The 19,605-nt window shown below is 34.3% G+C and overlaps 3 protein-coding genes across 3 annotated transcripts; 1 reads left to right on the top strand and 2 right to left on the bottom strand.

The window, feature by feature from the left end:
* Window positions 1–1,208: 1,208 nt before the first annotated feature.
* LOTGIDRAFT_212149 (hypothetical protein) lies at window positions 1,209–3,373 on the top strand (the record flags this gene model as incomplete). The annotated part of the gene is made up of 5 exons (XM_009047203.1): window positions 1,209–1,352; window positions 1,586–1,741; window positions 2,076–2,255; window positions 2,633–2,816; window positions 3,072–3,373. Exons 1-5 carry the CDS (start codon window positions 1,224–1,226, stop codon window positions 3,371–3,373), a joined length of 951 nt encoding a protein of 316 aa, XP_009045451.1. The 5' UTR covers window positions 1,209–1,223.
* Window positions 3,374–4,484: 1,111 nt separating this feature from the next.
* Window positions 4,485–13,085, bottom strand: LOTGIDRAFT_230249 (hypothetical protein). The gene is made up of 18 exons (XM_009047202.1): window positions 12,930–13,085; window positions 11,984–12,179; window positions 11,370–11,489; window positions 10,981–11,038; window positions 10,518–10,643; window positions 10,098–10,255; window positions 9,558–9,689; window positions 9,274–9,340; window positions 8,845–8,891; window positions 8,279–8,519; window positions 7,953–8,025; window positions 7,608–7,730; window positions 7,252–7,330; window positions 6,566–6,704; window positions 6,169–6,294; window positions 5,806–5,883; window positions 5,361–5,469; window positions 4,485–5,021 (listed from the first exon to the last, which is right to left on the bottom strand). Exons 1-18 carry the CDS (start codon window positions 13,069–13,071, stop codon window positions 4,924–4,926), a joined length of 2,112 nt encoding a protein of 703 aa, XP_009045450.1. The 5' UTR covers window positions 13,072–13,085; the 3' UTR covers window positions 4,485–4,923.
* A 1,020-nt stretch (window positions 13,086–14,105) lies between these two features.
* Window positions 14,106–18,138, bottom strand: LOTGIDRAFT_156569 (hypothetical protein; the record flags this gene model as incomplete). The annotated part of the gene is made up of 4 exons (XM_009047201.1): window positions 14,106–14,265; window positions 14,618–14,776; window positions 15,122–15,374; window positions 17,982–18,138. 4 exons carry the CDS (start codon window positions 18,136–18,138, stop codon window positions 14,106–14,108), a joined length of 729 nt encoding a protein of 242 aa, XP_009045449.1.
* Between the last annotated feature and the right edge of the window lie 1,467 nt (window positions 18,139–19,605).

Below are 19,605 nucleotides of genomic sequence, written 5' to 3'. Positions count from 1 at the left end.
CTTGTTGTTGGCGGGATGATTTCGCATATTATACTGGTGATAAACCTCTACTTTTAACTCTTTATATCTTGAAATTCAATTTACAAAATGATTTAAAATAACCTGACCACAATAAAACATTACTCACTCTCTTACAATACAATTAAAAAAATAATAGAAAATTTTACAAAAAATCTAATTAGTCAAATATTTTTTTATTCACCGTGCTCTCAACACGATCAAATCTAATGGCCTATTTTTTTCATTTTAAATATAAACCTATTGAATTCTCATTTCTCAATTGAGTTTTTACGAAGTGAAATTTTGCATAATACAATTCAGCTTTTGAAATAAAATGAATGGAGTTTTACGTCCTACTTTTCTGCACAATGTGGACTAATGAAGACGGGCAACGCCATGCAGGGATATTTTGCCAGGACAGCGACATTGGCCCGCTCTTTTTCGATTTCCAACTGTCATGGGATCTTTAACATGCGCAACCTGTAGCACACGGGACTTCGGTTTATTGCCCGATCTGAACGACTGGAATCTTTTTGAACGGCTTTGTATACATCATATACATTCACGGTGGACCATTTGGCCAGTACATTGTTATAAGCCTTCATTTTTTGTAGGGATATTGACACAGCCAATCACAGAGTGGTATCGGGTATTCAAGGACTAATGCGAATGCGAAAGATCCCTCATACTCATTTCAAAAAAGCCCCCAAAAAATTACATTTCTAATACGTTACTTCTTATTCGAATTCCAGCTCCCACATATCTATTGTGTATGGATTGTGTAAGCTGTGTATATTCTGTACGTTGAGGGCATCAAATTGGCCCTGTGGTCGATTTCAACATTACTTGATAAGATTTTCTATTTGTACGTTCCGTCTTCTGTACGATGTGAAATATGTACGAATCATCTCAAGGAGAGATAACTTCAATGAAAAGGTTACGAAGGTGAATAATTGAATATTTTAAGATTTTTACAATAGAATTGATCCAAGTGAAAATTTTATGTAATTATGGATCTGATATTACTGTCATAATATCTGACTCACTCCTAAGCATTTCCAAGGTGTCTATTTCATTCATTCCAAGTTTATTAAAATAGAAACATATAAGTGTAGGGCTTATTTCAGACCACAAATAAATGGTCCTGTCAAACCTTGCTGATTTGCGCTTGCAGACTCCTCTTCGGAGTAGACCACATGAATTTGTTTTTTTTGTAGTAAATTATGATCGGATATGATCCGACAGCTAAGATCCATCTATCACGGACAGAGTTTATGTTAGCTGGTGGTATCAGTGGAGCTGTTTGTCGGTTATTGTATCAACCATTTGATGTGTTGAAGATTAGATTTCAAGTAACTTAGCTTTCACATTTGTTTCATGCACAAACTTAACTGAATATTAAAAAGTACTAAATTTGCCCTCTGGCTCTAGCTCTAATTCATATAACAAACTAATAATGTAGGCCGTAGGCCTTCTTGCAAAGCAGATAGTTATTTGGTTTTAATTCAACATTTCTTTAATACCAATATCTTTAGTTAAGCTGAACTATTTTCAATTTTTCAATAATTTTTTTTACTGTTTTTAGTTACAAGTTGAGCCTATTGAGAAGTCTAGCCAAGGATCAAAATACAGAAGTTTAACTCAAGCTTTCAGAGTTATCGTAAAAGAAGAGGGTTTTAAAGCATTATGGAAGGGACATGTCCCAGCCCAGATTCTATCGATAGGCTATGGAGGAGTTCAGGTGGGTGTTCTTTTCTTACTGTCAAAGGAGCAGTAGTGTGTTCTTTTAAGATGGGCAAGGGCAATAACTCTAATCATTGCAAAGTACGCACATGCTAACGTGCACTGAAGTGTTGGGAATGTAAACCGACGAACATTTCCGACAATTTATGTCCTTACAGAGATATGTCGGTCAGACTTGTCCATTCAATAGATTTCAATTTCATTCAAATATACTATAAGGATGAATCCAAATAAGGTTTTTTTTAAGCAATACTAAACATTAAAACTAATTTATTTATCACGCAGGTATTTTTTTTACTAGTTAAGTAATATGACACATGTTTTATTTCCAGTTTGCGTCATATGAAGTCTTGACTCAGGTATTATGGAAGTTAATTAGTGAAGATAATTACAATAAGTATAAATTCACCACCCATACGTTGTGTGGATTTGAAGCAGGATGTCTAGCTACAATTTTCATCCACCCAGTTGATGTCCTCAGAACTAGATTAATAGCTCAGGGAGAACCCAAGGTAAGGCTTTATGCAAGTGGAATATTTCCTTAAAAGTCAAAATTTCAAGATTCATTTTAAGTTCTAGTTTAAACCTGAATTTGTTTTTAATGGGGGTGATTAAGAACAGAGCATACTAATTGTTAAATGGGCTGTTTAATCTAGTTGTGTTAAGCCTTATTATGGCACAATATTAATTGAAACCTGAAAGTAATAAATATATTTCTCTAAAATTTGGTGTTTATTTCACTAATATTTGTGCCATATTATACTGGAATTCAAATCATTATTGAAAAGTTCTTGACCTGAATATAAAAGTTTTAGATGTGCTGCCCTAGACCAATGCCTTTGGGTCAAATATTTACTGGTCATTGGTGTGTATTTGTATGTTATTGTAGGTGTATAATGGAATTGTGGATGCCAGTTTTAAAATAATGAAACATGAAGGTTTTAAGGGTTTCTATAAAGGAGTTGTTCCTGCTCTATGTCAGGTCGGACCTCAGATGGGTTTACAATTTGGTTTTTACGCTGTGTTGACTCAAATGGTAGAAGGTTTGGTTGAAACTAGAAATTCTTTTCAAGGTAGGAGAAACTCTCGAGTTATGATCATTGTTTTGATGCAAAATTGTAAAAATTTATGGTTCTCGAATTTAATTAATTTCTCGAGAGCCTATTGGTTGATAAAATCACTGCAATAACAACCATCTGTTTTTCAAACTGTTCTGCAATTGTATTATAGGTGCTATGTTTCTGACAAGAAAACCTGCAATTTACTTGCTATATGATATATTTTAAGACATGGATTTGTCAGTTAAGAACATGCTGTTTAAATTTCAGGTGTTTCAAGTTTTTTATGTGGAGCAGCTTCAGGAATAGCAGCCAAATCTCTGATCTTTCCTTTAGATGTTGTGAAAAAACGCATGCAGATTGTGGGCTTTGAGGAAGCAAGACATTCATTTGGTGCCGTACGGAACTATACATTATTACGCCATTGTTTCAGAGCTATATTACTGGAGGAAGGAATACGTGGGTTATATAAAGGACTCGTACCTGGTGTAATCAAGGCTGGACTGGTGGCAGGGACTAATTTTTGCATTTATGGTTCACTGTGTGATTTATTGTTATCTCGACACAGATGACAAAAGCTTTATTGTATTGGGGTAATTTGTTGAATTTAAGTTAGTTATTTGGGCCATCTGATTAAGATACACATCATCTAGATCCTTCAGTTCATGTTCTTACTGTGGGTCAAACTTCCATGATGTGAAAAAATTCCTCTTTAAATTTTGACCTTTTACTGTAAAGGTGACATAAGTTGTACCCACCAATCAAAAAGTGGGCTGACATGAAAAGTAAGTGTTTAACAACTAATATTCCAGACTTCTGCACATGTTCAACAAATTTTTTTTTGAATAGAGCCCTTGATTTGCAGGCTAATTTTTTTACCATGATTTTAACATGAATAGCATAACAATTTTGTCAGATTATTGGTGCCTAGTAGGATATCTCAGAAAAAGCAGGGAACAAAGCATCTAGATCTACATTTCAATTAATTTGTTACGGGATAAGAATCTCTCCTCATATTTATGTATCTTACGTTTATTTGGTAGTTGGAGAAGAAATCAATTGACAGTAGGGCAGGATATGCTCCCCGTCCACAATTCCTGATGCTACTCGGCAAATGGTTACCAATTTTGTAGAGTTCACATAGATAATATTGCTTCTTTGGCACATTTATTTTATGGTCTTTTCTTTGTGGAGCAAGATTATCTTGTTAAGAATAGTACATTTATGTGTTTCAATGTGTTATTTACTAACCCAGGATTTGTTATTGTATCTTGTGTTTTTATTATGGTCAAGATAAGACTTGTAACTGTTATAGAAGAGGTTTTATTAGATCTTGATAAACTTTGATATGGTTGAAAATATTTTCATATTTATCCATTTCTATAGTTTAGAGATGCTCTTCTATGCCATAAATCTCATGGATGTGACCCAGTGTTTGTTATTGTATCTTGTGTTTTTAATATTAACAAGTATAATATATTATGTTATTGAATTTTATCAGTAGTTTTTGATCTTTTTATTTTTATGTTTCCTTCAGTCTGGTCATTGTATGCTGTTTTGAGAAAGCCAAAGTGAATCCATTGAGATATGATGGCTCTATACCACATTGAAAATCTTGCCATGAAAACTATTGTTCCAACTGTCGAGGGATCTTAAGCCACAATTCAGAAAGAAAACCAATAGATTGATTTGATTAAAAGTTTAATTAAAGAGAAGGTATAGTGATTATAATATAAACTAACTATTAATACAAGATATAACCGATAAGGTACAGGATAATACCACATGAAATAGCCAAACATTACACTTAGTGAGATATATATAGAATTAAATTTAAGCATCTTCATAATTCGACCGCGAAAAAAAATTATACAAACCAATATTGACAATATTTCCATGGTGATTTCAACCAACCAATTAAACCTCTTTTGATTACAATTTCAAATTTTCAAAAAAAATCCCTTAACCAGAATCCTGTTCACTCGGAACACGCAAAAAGTTCAAAATGGAGGAAAGCTGTCAAAAGGCTTCAACAGTTTCCTCGAGATTATTATGATCGCAATACTCAAGATATAAGTTTTCAAGATGGCTGCCACACAATAACGCGTAATTTCAGGACCTTCTACTCCTCGACGATTATTTCTTCAACTTTAAGCAGGAATTCAATGGTTTCTTCTTCAAAGTTCTCCTCATGGCTGTCTATATCATCTGTATCAACACCTAGAATAGAATGATAAGAAAATTAGGACACTTGTAACCTAACAATTCACATGGATTTTGATGTTTTATTTTTCTTCGCCATGGTAACCTATCCATTGAGAGGACAAGTCAGAATTTTTCAGAGTGGATCTGATTGAGATATGTCAAGTATTACAGAAGCTAAATTTATAAAGACAAGAACACTCTTTTATTCATTTTTTAACACCCACTATGGATTTTTGGTAAAGTTCCAGTCCTTTGAAGACTGTATATATATTAAGGCCCAAATCAACCCCTGAAAATTCTGATTGTTGCCAAACCTAAAAATTGAAATATTAAATTTGCCAGCTATTCACTTACCATCTCTCATTTCAATACGAATATCTCGTGTTCTGTTATATTCCTCTAGTTTCTGTTGTCTATAATCCTCGAATTCTGTCAATAATTGTTGCCGTTTCTCCAACAGTTCCTGAAAATCAAATACAAAGTATTGTATTCAGGAATGGAAATATGTCGCGCTTTATCAAAATAAGAAATGGCGAGCCAAGAAATGTTTTGGTGCAAACTGAGGGATGAATTTGGACAACTGCCACAACATGATGTGTTACAACCCATGCGGAATAAAATTGGGGTCAACTTGTAACAAACAAATTCTTTTGACATGAAATTTTGGAGAATAACAGTTCCTTATAAGTTATCATTTATTTATACAACCCAGACAGATGTGTCTGCATGTGTACACATAGATAACTGTCAAAAGGAAAGAAAATCAGCAAACCATTTGAATAATCAGACATATAGTTACCTTGGATGCAGTCTTCCTCTTCTGACTATCTTCAGAATCAAACTGTTGAGAATATTTCTTTACATTCTTCTTGATTTCCTACAAAAATCACAATCATAACATAAAATTACAAGGTTTCTGGTGGTATTATACAAATATTTACTTCATATATTTTCTGGTCTTGAAGCAGAGTTTGAAAATTCAATGTGACAATCGTTAAAGCAAAATTAGGTGCGAAATTAACTAGTGATATATTGGACCAATAATATAATGAGAGATCTATAAGTAGGAATTCGCATAATTAATGGATATAATATAAAATATGTACATACATAATATACTAAAATCAGAATTAAGACAAATATATATGATGAAAATTCTTACCTTTAATTTTTTCTCTGATAATAATGTTGGTGGTCTAGGTCTCCATAGCAACTGACAGAATCTTTCTAATGGTTGTTTGGTTAATAAATTACCTTGGAAACTCCAAATCCAGTAAGCATTGTCCACCTGATATATTCATAAGTTTTTTTAATAGACACATTATATGTTGTTGCAAGTTCAATATACAGAGGGCCATGACCAATGACCTCTTCGTGAAAATATATGTTCCAATAAATGAACTCTTATAAATTTTCAACTGTCAAAGGAGTATTCGGCACATAGGGCTTATAATTATCCAATCAAACCACACAATCATTTTTGCAGGTCAACTCACATGGGGTTGGAAAGCAAATAAGTATTTCCCTGAGCCACCAGATAAAAATGAAACCTTATTTACCTTATGACCCCACCAGCTGACAGCTGAGACAACATATCTTCCTGTTGGATCCCATTCTACATCAGTAGCCATAAAATGTTCTGTTTGGTTCATGGTTGTCATATCAGTAGTATCTATAAACTCTAGTACACCATTCATACTAGATAATAGAAATATAATATTAACATCTTGACAATACCGAACCCATATTCTGATATATTTTTATTTCTACTATCACTCCCGTCAATGAACCAGTTACACAAACTGGCAGTTATTTTTCGATAAACTGTAGTTTGTCATGTGATACTATGACGTCGTCAAAGCACAACAATGATGCAATCTAAGATTTGTGACAATTCATATAAAAAAGTGAAAATTGTTCTAATAAAAGTTCAGTTTGTCACTTGATTAACTGCGTTTACATACCAAAAATGCTAGTGAATGTATGTAAATGTATTATGAACATAATACATAATATTATAATATTCTTCAAGACTTGATTCAACAGGTTCATCAGGAAAATCTAAACACATGTACAGGAAATGAAATCACTCTTTATCACAACCAGAAGTTTCAAAGCAAGATTCTTTCAAAAAAAAAAAATCCATTTCATGTGGGGAAACTGGTAAAGGACAAAAACCAACATTGAGATTCTCCTCTCAAAAGACCTTGACAATGATGCAAGTCAAATCAAATCGAAATCCTACCTTCTCAATCCAGCTAGTACAAGAAATTGTCCAGTTGGACTCCAGAATAAATGATTTGCTACTCTCTTCTCCAGTGTTTCTGTAATCAAAATCAAAACTTATTTCATTTTGCTGTTAGAATTGATACAAAGAATGGTGTAACTGTTATATTTTTAAGAAATAAAGTAAGAAATAACTATTGGAATTCAAGCCAAATAATCATATAATCAAATATTAATCAACATCCAACTTGGAAATGAAATGAATGATGTTTTACGTCCTACTTTTCTGCACCATGTCGGCTAATGAAACGGACATCCAACTTGGAACAGACTGAACTATCTTCAATTAAGTATTAAAATAAAACCATTACTTACTGAGTAAGTCAACTTTTCCATCAGGCTTCATTTTATAAACAGTGACATTAATTTTAGGAGAATCAGAGTGGATGAAGGCAAATCTTGAACCATTTGGTTCCCAGGCAAATGCCATGACCTGATCTAAAATAAAATGTTTGAGGATTAAAACAGGAAATATTTCTACATATAAGATGTAAAATCAAAATAGACTAATCTGATTGGTTAACAAAGGTGGATTTAAAATACATTGACCAATCATTTAACTGCAATAATAAAGGCGTGCTTATGTGAAAAAGGCTCAAAATATACAAGTAAGCTTAACATGTACACTTTTTTATAAAGAATATGAAATTCAATTCCTACCTTTGGTCTCCACTTTATCTACAGGAATCAACTTCTCTCTTACTCTGAACAATTCAAAATTATAATGTATACCCTAAAATAGATTACACTTCAGATTAGTCAGATAAAAAGTAACGAAGGGGGAAGCCAAATATATCTCAGGTGAAGCTCGATTGGAGAGTTCAGAATGTGTTCAACATGTGCCTAGAAAGTAATGGGGCAGAAAGGAATATAAGGAAATTTGTGTCATTTAATTGACACCAAGTACTTCAACAGACAGAACCTGTTCAGAATTTAGCAATCGAGTGTCCATGATGAGTCTACATAGGTGTATAAATTCTACTTACACTATATTTAATCTGATCTGTTTCTTCAGTTTTTTTGGCTTTAAAATAACGATCAACTTTAACACAGAGGTAATCACCAGCCTTCTGCCAGTGCATCTTACAATCAGCTACGTTAAAAAGATTTCTCACACACAATTCCTTCCGACTGGGTATCTCTATTAAGACTACACGAGCAGGACTATTTTTATGCTCTGACGTCCAGTATGCTATCATATTATCAGTTGGGGACCAAGTGAAGTCTCTGAAAAAGCCGTAACAATTATTTATATTTGATGTATTTAAATTCAGATTCAAACAATTCTGGATATATTACTAATAGAAAAGAGTATTTTTTTGTGTCTTTAAATTTGAAATGGACAAATTTTTCTATCAAGGACTTTACATCATAAATTGTTTCAATTTCTTTAATAGTCACATTAAGCATTCTTCCCAAATCAATCCTGTATCACACATGGAAACCTAGTTTAATCCAATACTACTATTCCTATATGCCAGAATGGACCCCCAGACTAACAAGCACCTAAATCACTACATCGGCTCCATAGAAGAAAGAAGAAAATTCTTACCTTACTCCCTGTATCTTGATACTCTTTTTCTCTAACAAACCAAATGACTGAAATATACAACACAGGGTTTTTAATAGGGGTTAACAAAGCCTATGAAATTTGTTTCTTTAATGTTACTAGTCAAACATCGTGAACAATGACATTTCTTCTCTTTAAATAGGTGAAAGACGTGACAAACTCTTGGTACTGGTAGAAGGCAGCAGGATAAGTGCTGACCGAGGGCTGTTATCAGGAACTAAACTAGCACTAAACATACTGCTAAGAACCAATACTCTTTAACTGTAAATTTAAGCTGTATAAGCTTCTAATTACTAGTAGAACACTGTCTTTTTAACTGTTCCAAATCCAAATTACTCATTGAATAATATCCCTATATTTCTATTTCTGAACCTAAAAAGGTATATTTTGAAAATTTCTGTTTATACTCACTGGCGTTTCATAAACACTGATTTGATCTGTACCCATTCTAGCAAAATATTTACCATCTACATTCCATCTGGAAATACAAGAGCAAAATTATTTATATCCCGCAAATGGCATTTCCACAAGTTACCATTAAAACATTGGCTGATACATTGCTTGCTTTGTGTAGTTGTTTGTAGTACCTCCTACTGAATTTATCATTCTGTACCACTAAGGCACCTGGTCTTCTCTCACCATAATATATAATAAATGCAAAGCTTAATCCGAGCATAAATCAAACATATACATACTTGAATATTGGCCAAGTTGATTGGTTCTCACACATAAAGCCACGTTTCTTTAACCCGGTTCTAATATCCCAGATGATAATAGCATCACCTTCATCTCTGGGTTCCTGTACGGGACTAAATGTTACCAGATACCTACAATAAAACAATAGGCTTCATGATAATAACATAATCATTGTTCAAACACACTGTTATCTACTGTGAATACTAATATATCACCCTAAACTGACTAGTATATTATTACTGATGCAGCTCTCTGACTAGAGTTTGAGGCTGTCCAAGGTAGATGAAATGCTTTTTCAAAATCCATAAAATAAAATATCAGTGGTAATACATAGCCTAAATATCATAATCATAACATATTTGCTTATTTCTATGAACCATGAGTGACATATAGGAGCCAACATATGGCAATTTTCAACCAACATGTGCACTGCAATTAAAATTCCAGATTTTAAACAAAAGACATCATGCAAAAACAGAATAGTGGTGCCAAACATGTCTTACAAATACAAATTAATCAATAAATTTGCCTCCACCTACCTTTCACAAGGAGAGAAATCTATGAGCTGTACACCAGGATGACTAAACCTCATAATCTGACTGAATTCTGGACCACCCCATAACGCTATACCCTTGGCATGTAGGGTAGCTAGGTAGGTACCATTAGGGGACCATCTTACATATGTTTCAGTCCATCTCTGAAATCATCATTTAAAACATCATTTTCATATTGAAATTACAAGGTTATGTGATGCTTTTCAATTTTTCAGATCTTTTTTTTTTTTGTTAATTTTTATACATTTGTATGGTGTGGTTTGTTAACATTCTACTTCATTTATTAAGAAAACCAAGTATCCTAATCCACACTAAAAGTTTACTCCAGAATTAAATCTTTAGAGAAATACACAACAGGCAGACACAATTTTTCAAGAGCCAATGATATAAAGCAAAAGAACTCACCGCTCTTTCCTGTACCACAGTAGGTTCTGTAGTATTTGAATATATAGCAGTCTTTTCACCTCCCTCAAATATACAACTATACATATCTACACATTCTTTATTCTGTAGCCAGTATAACAAATTACCCTGAAACATACAACAGTAAATAAATTTGACTATCCAGTGCAAGTTTAGGCAGTCTCTTCAGATATTGATTGGTTGAGATAATACACAGGTGATGATATCAGCTGGCTGGACTTCTTAAGAGCAGGTAATAAATAATTGGTATTTTGGTATATTAATGCTGCTTGTATCTGTTTGTCTTCTATAGATGTATAAACATTTAAGACATGCCATCCTACAGAAATGTGTGGATTGCCTCATGAATATTTAAAAGTTTCTGACAGCCTTATCCCTGCACCTGTTAATACTTCTATACCTTTTTATATACAAATATTGATTTTATACAAGTAAATATACTTACAGGATCTTTGTATGGCCTGGGCTCAGGAGGGTCTATTTCATCAGGCACTGCCGAATATCTATAAACAAACAATACAAATTTTACTAATTTATTCCATGCCATAATATAGTTTCAAAGTAGATCTGCCAGCACGTAAAATGCTAAAAGCACGAAAAAAAATGTTATATCCTGACAACTGACATTAAATTCAGAGTTTATAATGAAAACTATTTATCTTGAAAAATCATACAATCAATTTTGCAGGGTTGAATTTAACATCTAGAAATAGCTCAGTTATGACAAATTAAATCATAAGATTTTTTGAGAAACTGTGGCTTGAAATGAATTCGAGTTACAATATTTTTTGTGTCAACAATATCATCTAGTCCGAAATAAATATCAATACTTACTTTTCAAAATCAGAGAAAAGGTTGACAGCAAATGTATGTTGTTTATCTAATTTATAACCATCAGCAGTTTTCATAGCTTCTTGAGCATGTACAGGAGAAGTGAACTCCACAAAACAATATCTGAAATATAAGATAAAGATAAGTCTGAAATAACAAATAAATTAAATTGGACGGAGTTTTACATCCTATTTTTCTGCACCTGATTGAGATAATGAAGACAGTTCAAGTAAATAAGATACATGATTCTGACTGATAAATGATTGAAAATTTCAGAGTCTTAATTGCAATAGAGAAACAAGTAGACAGTGCAAATACAATCACAAAATATTTGGGTTATTTTATGCACCTTTGATGTTCCTCACATACTTAAAACTTGACATTAATTTTTTCTATTAATCCTTTACCTACATTTAAAGTAAATGACATTTTGGGGTAGAGATCACATTAAATAACAGGACGCAATGTTATGAGTGTTAATGTACACAATCTTTCAACAATTACATTGTCATCATTAGGATAAAAACTGAAATGTACTAGTATTCAAGTCACACATTTAACCCTGTTTAATGAAAAGGTTTTGGAAAGCCTGGAAACAAAGAAAATTGTCGACTCACCCTTTTGAGACATTGTTTTCATCAACTGGATAAAAATCACTTTTAATCTTGCCAAATTTACTGAAGATTTTTGACACAACATTTTTAAGTTTTTCGAGTCGTTCAGGACCAACTTGAGGTACATTGTCTACAATCACTACTGAGTCAATTCCATCAGATTCTTTCGGTTTGCTTCTCAACAAGTCTGGTAATAATTCTGCAAAACAAAAAAGAAAAATCAGCATCTCATACTAGTCTCCTGCCAAAATGATTTCTGAAATCATTTCTTTTGTCATAGAGATCCGCATCATTTGCTTTACATTTGAATTCAGCAAATTTTGCACAATTTCAACATATAAGCTTACTACTAATGAAACTGTCACCCATTTTGCTGTCAAAAATTAGATCCAGCTGTCAGAATAGTATCAGTATAAAGAATTAAGGAATAGAAAATAAGAAAGAATATAAGAAACCTAGAAATCATGGATAATATAATATAGAGCAAATGGCTCCTAACATCAAACGAATTTTAAATAATCAACCTGATCATTGATCGCTATGCAGTTTTCATTCCTTGGTTGATAACTTGCACTCGCATCAATCTTTATTGAGTTCATCATGACCATATTCCACATAATGTCTATTCCATGTGTCATAAGGCCTAATCTTATAGCCCCCAGTAAGCCCATGCCATATGGCCTTAGTCTTGTCATAGTGCAGAATGCAGGTATTGATTTCAAACTCGGTTCACTTATTGCTGTCAATATAATCTGTTTCATATCCATATCATGCAGATAAACTAATCAATGCAATTGTAAATCTATACAGCAACAACCATTGAAATAGTACAAAAATTAAGAAAATAAGGAAAAGGAGGGAAAGTGACAATATTGAACAGGTTTTTTTTTGTTTTGGTCCGAAAATGTGGCACCGGCATATGGGTCAGTTCCTTAGTAAAGTACAATACCTTCGTCATCAACATCATCCACAAAACCGTCGGGGTCGCTAAAATCGGGTTCTTCTTCTTCATATTGATCGGGATCGTGCTCATTTTGTGATTCAGATCTGTTGGACTTCCTTCCATCGGAATCCACCTTACCAGCCGCCATCTTGAAAACCTCGTGGTCCACCCGGAAGTCTACAACACGCAGGTTGAGATCGGGACGGTTCGTAACAAAGAATAAGTTTTGAAGGTGTTTCGTCTCAAAATAATTCGCTTAGACGGTTATATAAAATTGAGATTGGCAAATCGCCACGATCACTATCGCCTAAGGCTGATATCTAAAATTTATAATAAAATGTTTCAATATTATCAATGTAAGCACGGAAGGAATTAGTTTTAAAGGCAACAAAAAGTCCAAAAAAGACCAACATATTTGCAGTGATAACTTTTTTTTTCACATGAATCATTACAGTTACACGATGTTATGAAATAAGAGATATATCAAAAATTAAAGAAAAGCAGGACGCAAAACTCTTTTTTATTGCATGTAAATTTTAAAAATTATTTTCGGTATGCCATAAATTTGTGAACATTGCTATAGGAAGCAGACCACAATAGTTTTTATTGTTCAATATTTGGTTCCTTCCCCTACCTTAGTGATTTGTCTGAAAAACCGACAAGAGCTGGGAGATAATTAATGACCCCGAATAACGAACAGAAAATTATGATTAATCCTGGAATGGTCAATGTCAAGATGTTTAACTGGTAGACTAATCTAATAGAAATGTGTATAATAGGGTTCAATCCCCAGTCCCGGTACCAGTCGAGATGATACCTTCGGATTTTTCAACCCGGTTTCTCTCTGTCAGTGATGCAGGTAAGAAGGGCTGACATGGAAAAAGCGTCTAGTCGTTCGGATCGAACAATAAACTGGGGCCCGTGTGCTACAAACTGTGCACGTTAAAGATTCCTTGACAGTTGGAAATTGAAAAAGAGTAGGCCAATGCCGCTGTCCTGGCAAAATTCGCCCATCTTCATTGCTACCTGGTCGGAACAGATGGATTGGAAAAGAGAATAACTTTTCTAGTTACTCGATATGAACTGTTCAGGGAAATCAAGGCACCCCTTAATTTGAAGAGATAAAACACAACATATGTATCAACAACTTTTTTTTAATCAAATTTTATAAAAAAAAAACAATTAAGCTCCAAAAAGTGGATTCAGCTTTTTATTGTGACATCCATTTGAGCCTGGTAAATCGAAGGTGAATTGACTGCCTCCTTGCATTGAGCTTCCATAAAAACCATGTTCTCCTGCTTTCATACATGATATTCGAGACTTCTCTGGCTTACCAACACATCTGAAAGTATACATATAGCAAGTTAAATGACCACCACACCCTCTATGTTGGCCTGATTTACTAATAAGTCTCTTGTCATTGGCCTTTCCAGGATTTAATCTGTAGCACTCACCAAGAGCTTGATAGACTGGAATAATGAGGAATGATGACTTATTTAGGGTCACAAGGCTATTACACGTCCGAGATTAGAACGCACGACCACAATTTGACCCGCCTTTCCAAGGAAATGACTTGTAAAAAATCAAACGCTCTTACCAACTGGCCCACAGCCAGTCCTTCTTTAGCTCCCTTGTATCACAACTAGAGCCAATACTGAATACTATAAAGGACTAACCGTGATTCCGATCCTTACCTACAATAATCATCTCGACCGTCATTATCAACGTCTCTCAAAAACCACGTGTCCGGATAACCGGGCTGAAATCCCAATGTCGATACATAGAAATGTTCTTGTCCCGTACTTCCAGCCAATACACAAGATAAAAACTTTCTTCGACTTCGGCCAATTACCCTAAAAAGAGAAAAGAAATGGATATGTACCTCCTAATGCTTAATGTACCGCACCTTATTGCCCTAAACAACTGCAATGAAGTTTAAGCGCACATGTTCTGAGCCTAGTCCTTTGAAATATAAATATGCCTAGTTCCTCACATTTTAGTTCTTCTCTTTACATTATTTTGAACCGATGAAAAGAAAAGGGAGTTATACGTCCTGTAATCCGACGACGACGTTCTGGTATGAGGCAGCTTCAAAGAAAAACATCTCATTAAAAAATAAAGCTATTTCCGACACAACATAACTGTTTAATAAACGATTACAGGACCAAAATATATTTCTTATACGATTGGACACTCACCTGCAATAATCGTTGGCAGCGCCTAGACCCTGCACATCAGCCCAACCTCTAAAATACTCTTCGTTACCCAGCTCTATAACGTCGTACCGTCTCTGGGGTAAATCACTCCGCTGTTCATCTACGATCTCTAATGAGTATTCGTTGCTATCGCCAACTTCCGCTTCTAATGAGGCAACTTGTTCAGGTGCTCGATCGTTCTTCCAATGATTAGTTTGAGCTTTGAAAGATTTTTCAACGAATTGTAGTTTACCATCTGAAATATATAAAATGAGATATTGAGCTGTAACGTAGAAATACTAAGAGCTACATCTGGTCCACAAAATCGAATTATGAGAGGTTTTTTTTTAAAACAATATTTATGAAAAGGGTTGGGGAACAGACTTTCGCCTATATAACCCCTCTCCTAAAGGGAGACAGTTGTAACAAAAACATGAAATGAATGGAGTTTTACGTCCTACTTTTCTGCACCATGTGGGCTAATGAAGACGGGTAACGCCATGTAGGGTGCAATGAGGGAAATTTTGCCAGGACAGCGGCATTAGCCTGCTCTTTTTCGATTTCCAACTGTCGAGGGAGAGACAGTTGTAACAGTCTTCCGTAAAAGTGATAAGGTGTTTTATTTTTACAATTTTGAATTGTGGCAGTAGGTGTCTTCCGTATAACAAATATAAAAGTTTTCCCCGTAATTTTGTATAAGGACAGTATTCGGCTTCCGTATAAGTTATTATGGCTGTAGCCAGCTTCCATTTAAAACTACATATAAGACCAGACCACCCAATTTGAGAGTAATAAATCAGACAACTAATAAACTATCCATATAATGCGATAAAATTACTCGCTATTTAATCTCTTTGACATAAAAAAAAAGAAATTTGAACAACTAAATATCACGATATACCACGAAACAGTAGCAACCTTGGGAGTTGGCCTATCCTTTTTAGTTTTGAAAAAGTTTCTCTTGTGATACAGATCGAAGGGGTTTATTATCAGAACACGAAACTTCGCTGCATCAAATATCTAATATCAGTAATAATAATTGATAGTTGACAGGTTGAACGTGAAAAAGAGCAAGTCACTGTGTCACTGTCCTGACAAAAGTTCTATCGTTGTAGGCTACAGTGCAGACTTGTCGTTTTTTTTTTAAAAAACAATACAAAAAAGTAGGATATGAGGCTTCTATAAAATTACAACCATGATATTGATAAGGCATAGAGTAGTACGAGGGCGTTAAAAAACTCTCTTTATTTTTACGATAGATAAGACATTTTATATTGGAGCCAAGGAAGGTATGTGTCTATTGTCTATTGTGGAAGATGGTAACAATAGTAAGCTATTATATAGAACAATAAACACCTGGCGGCAAACATCAAAGGTCAGGCAAAGGTTAAACTACCAGGTGAGACAGTACCTTCTCTTTAACATCATTGTTTTAAGGTGGAATTAGATCATGTATATTATGGGATAGTAAAATAGGCATGAGAAGAAAATGGTGATTAGGGGCTGATGATGATAAGGATGATAATGTAAATGACCTTTAATGATGATGATGACAGTGACGTTTCTGGGGGCACCAGGCAATTTTCCCCTATATTCAATGATCAGAAATTTGAAAGTGCGAAGAGCCGGTCCGCGCAAAATTCTGTAGAAACGACACTGGATGATGAAGAGGATGGTAGTGATGAAGATAACGTTGAAATTTAAACCCTATGTCCAAACCAGTTGTCCTTAAAATCCGAAACACCAACAGCATAGGATGCACTTTCATCCACACCCACATTAGTACTAATTATAGTGTAGCTTAACTGTTACGAAGATTTGTTTAACGTGTCGACTTTTAAATATCGAACAACACTGAATGTCACTAACTTGCGCTTTCCTATCCGAATATTAGGTTGGCATTTATAAAACTTTACTGTATAAAACCGCGAATAGACGAGGTATGGTGTACGGTGAGGTGTACGGTGCGGAAAAATCCATACAGTAGAAAATAGAAGAAATGAATACAAGAGATACGGGTCTGGATACAGTGCGGACACGATTGGCTTCTACTATTTCTACTGTATCCATAATCCCGCATCGTACATCGCACCGGACACAGTACCTCGTCTATTTCCACCTTTAATGATTTAAAAATTTTAAAATAACTGCGAGCCAACATGATTTGTCTGGTTTGTGTCAGTGTGGAAAGTTTGTTATCTATATCCTACAGGTTAGATGTTGATTGAATGGCACTTATTCTGATATTCTACAGGCAATGTTTTTTGAGTTCTTGATTCAGTTTATTAAAAGGTGAAAAACTTTGAAAAGGAAACAAACGTGAATATTTATAAGAAATGATTTTTTTGTGATCATCATTAACTTCTATGGAGAGGGGTTATATAGGTATAAGCCTGTTCACCAATCCCTTTAATGTATTAATAAAATATTGTTTATAAAAAAAAAAATTGACGTCTTCATTATCATTGTGTACAATTTCTCGTCATCACGGCAATAATCATCATTAATGTGTTGTGTTGGAGTTCATCATCCTCATTGTCGTCATTAAGCATTTTCATCGTCATCAAAATCATTATTAACGTGGCCATCGTCATTATTGTTGCCGCCATCATCATTATAATCATTGCCGTACTCAATAAACATTTTTATCTTCATCACCGTCAGCAGCATTAACGATCAAATTGGCGTTCTTGGTCATAATCATCATCATCATGTTGATCATCATTGTCATAGTTTTCACCACCATGATTCTCATTATTTCCTTATCATCACCATCATCATCATATCGTACCAATCATCAGTATTATTGGAGTTCATTATCGTCATCATTGCAGTAGTCAATTTGTATTTTGATCATTTTCACCATCAGCAACATCAGCCTCAGCATCAATAATAACGATGTATTGACCATCATCGACATTATCAACGCCGTCATCATCATAATCATTATCATTAAAAAGCGTTTTCATCGTCATCAGCATCAGCAGCATTAACATCATCAACGTTGCAGTGATCGTCATCATCATCACTACTGCAGTGAAAAGAAATTTTAATCACCATCACCAGCATCAACACCATTAAAATAACTTTTGGCAATCATCATCACTTTTATCATTGCTGTCATTAACATCATCATCATCATTGAAGTAGACAATAATCAATTCGATAATCATCGGCATCATTAATGACATTGTTAGGATCATCATCATTATCATTAGTGTGTCTCCTATTTCTTATCATCATCATCACCAAAAATTGAGACGTAACAGAAAAATAAGTCAATTTGGAAAAGAAATGAAAGATCAATGTAGTCACAGTCTGTGAGGGCACGCAAGGCAGTTCACACCCACTGAAAGAGATGGGTGGAGTTAAAAAATAAGATTTTACAATATTTATTATTTCATGTATAGATACAAGTGATAAGAACTATTGAAAATAAAACTAGAATAATATCAGCCAAACTTTACAACCATATGGTTCAACAAAATCAAAGAAAATTTCTCTGATGAAGAATGGTTAAACTTGGCCAAGAAAAATTAGATATCAGATGTGGTCTGCTGGAAATAAAGATTCATATAAAATGCTGACTGACAAATTGTGTATTAAGCTAAAGGTTCAGTATTAGATTCCCCACATAGGACTTGGGGCACCCTTACAAGGTACTTTGGTCCAATGACCCTCCATACGCTACTGATCACCAACTACACGAGTGACCTCGAACACCCTTTACAGTTCCAGTAATCACCAACTAGGCGATTCAACCACAGCTAGAGATATGATAAAGCTGATAGCAGGCGAATGATATTTGAAGTTTAACAACCGGAAGAGAATATCATAAAATAGATTTGAACAGATTAGGACTGTAATAGAAAGCAGGTTTTTATAAGAATAGTCAGGTTTCTTCCGTGCTGGTCGATTTTTTATGCTTTGGTCTTCACGTTACCTCATTACACTGGGCTGTTAAGATACTCTTGATGAAGTCATCTTTACACACTTTTCCGTCGACCCAGTTGAAAATGGGAACGGACAATCAGGTAAGGATCACTTTGCCAGGATGTTTGACTTAGAACAAGCTGGTAGAAAGGATCTTCGTGAACGAACCACAGTTGCTGTTCTTGTAGAACAATTGTAGTTTCTATATTTCTCTGTCGTCAGCGCAGTAGTTGGGCAGTTGCTTTCGGGCAGAATATTAGAATGTTTTTGCATTCTGACTACAGACTGCCATGAACACAATGCTTCGCATAACACTTTGTTTAAAATAAATTACTCTTGCTTTTAAGATTAGAACTACTACACTTTTATCATACGAGTTCAAATCGTGCGCAATGTGTTTTATAATCATGGACCCAAGTAATGCGCCGATTTAAAGTTCGTCTAAATATCGAAATATATGTAGAAAGAAATTTTGTAAAAGACAAATGGCGTCGATATCATATTGACCAAATTATATTTGAAAGTAAAATGATAAAAAATTGACGAGTGAATTT

This window comes from Lottia gigantea (assembly GCF_000327385.1).
Source record: "Lottia gigantea unplaced genomic scaffold LOTGIsca_11, whole genome shotgun sequence".
Taxonomy (NCBI): Eukaryota; Metazoa; Mollusca; class Gastropoda; family Lottiidae; genus Lottia; species Lottia gigantea.
The sequence above is the reverse complement of the archived record's forward strand: the minus strand, read 5'-3'. Positions and strand labels throughout refer to the sequence as shown.

Bases quoted from the DNA above. Each gene is read 5' to 3' on its own strand.
- LOTGIDRAFT_230249 (XM_009047202.1), bottom strand. From the start codon at position 13,071: ATGGCGGCTGGTAAGGTGGATTCCGATGGAAGGAAGTCCAACAGATCT. The intron at 10,644-10,980 runs GTAAGTATATTT...TGTATGTTTCAG, and splicing joins CCAGGCCATACAAAGATCCT to GGTAATTTGTTATACTGGCT. The intron at 8,520-8,844 runs GTAAGAATTTTC...CGGCTTTTTCAG, and splicing joins ATCAAGATACAGGGAGTAAG to AGACTTCACTTGGTCCCCAA.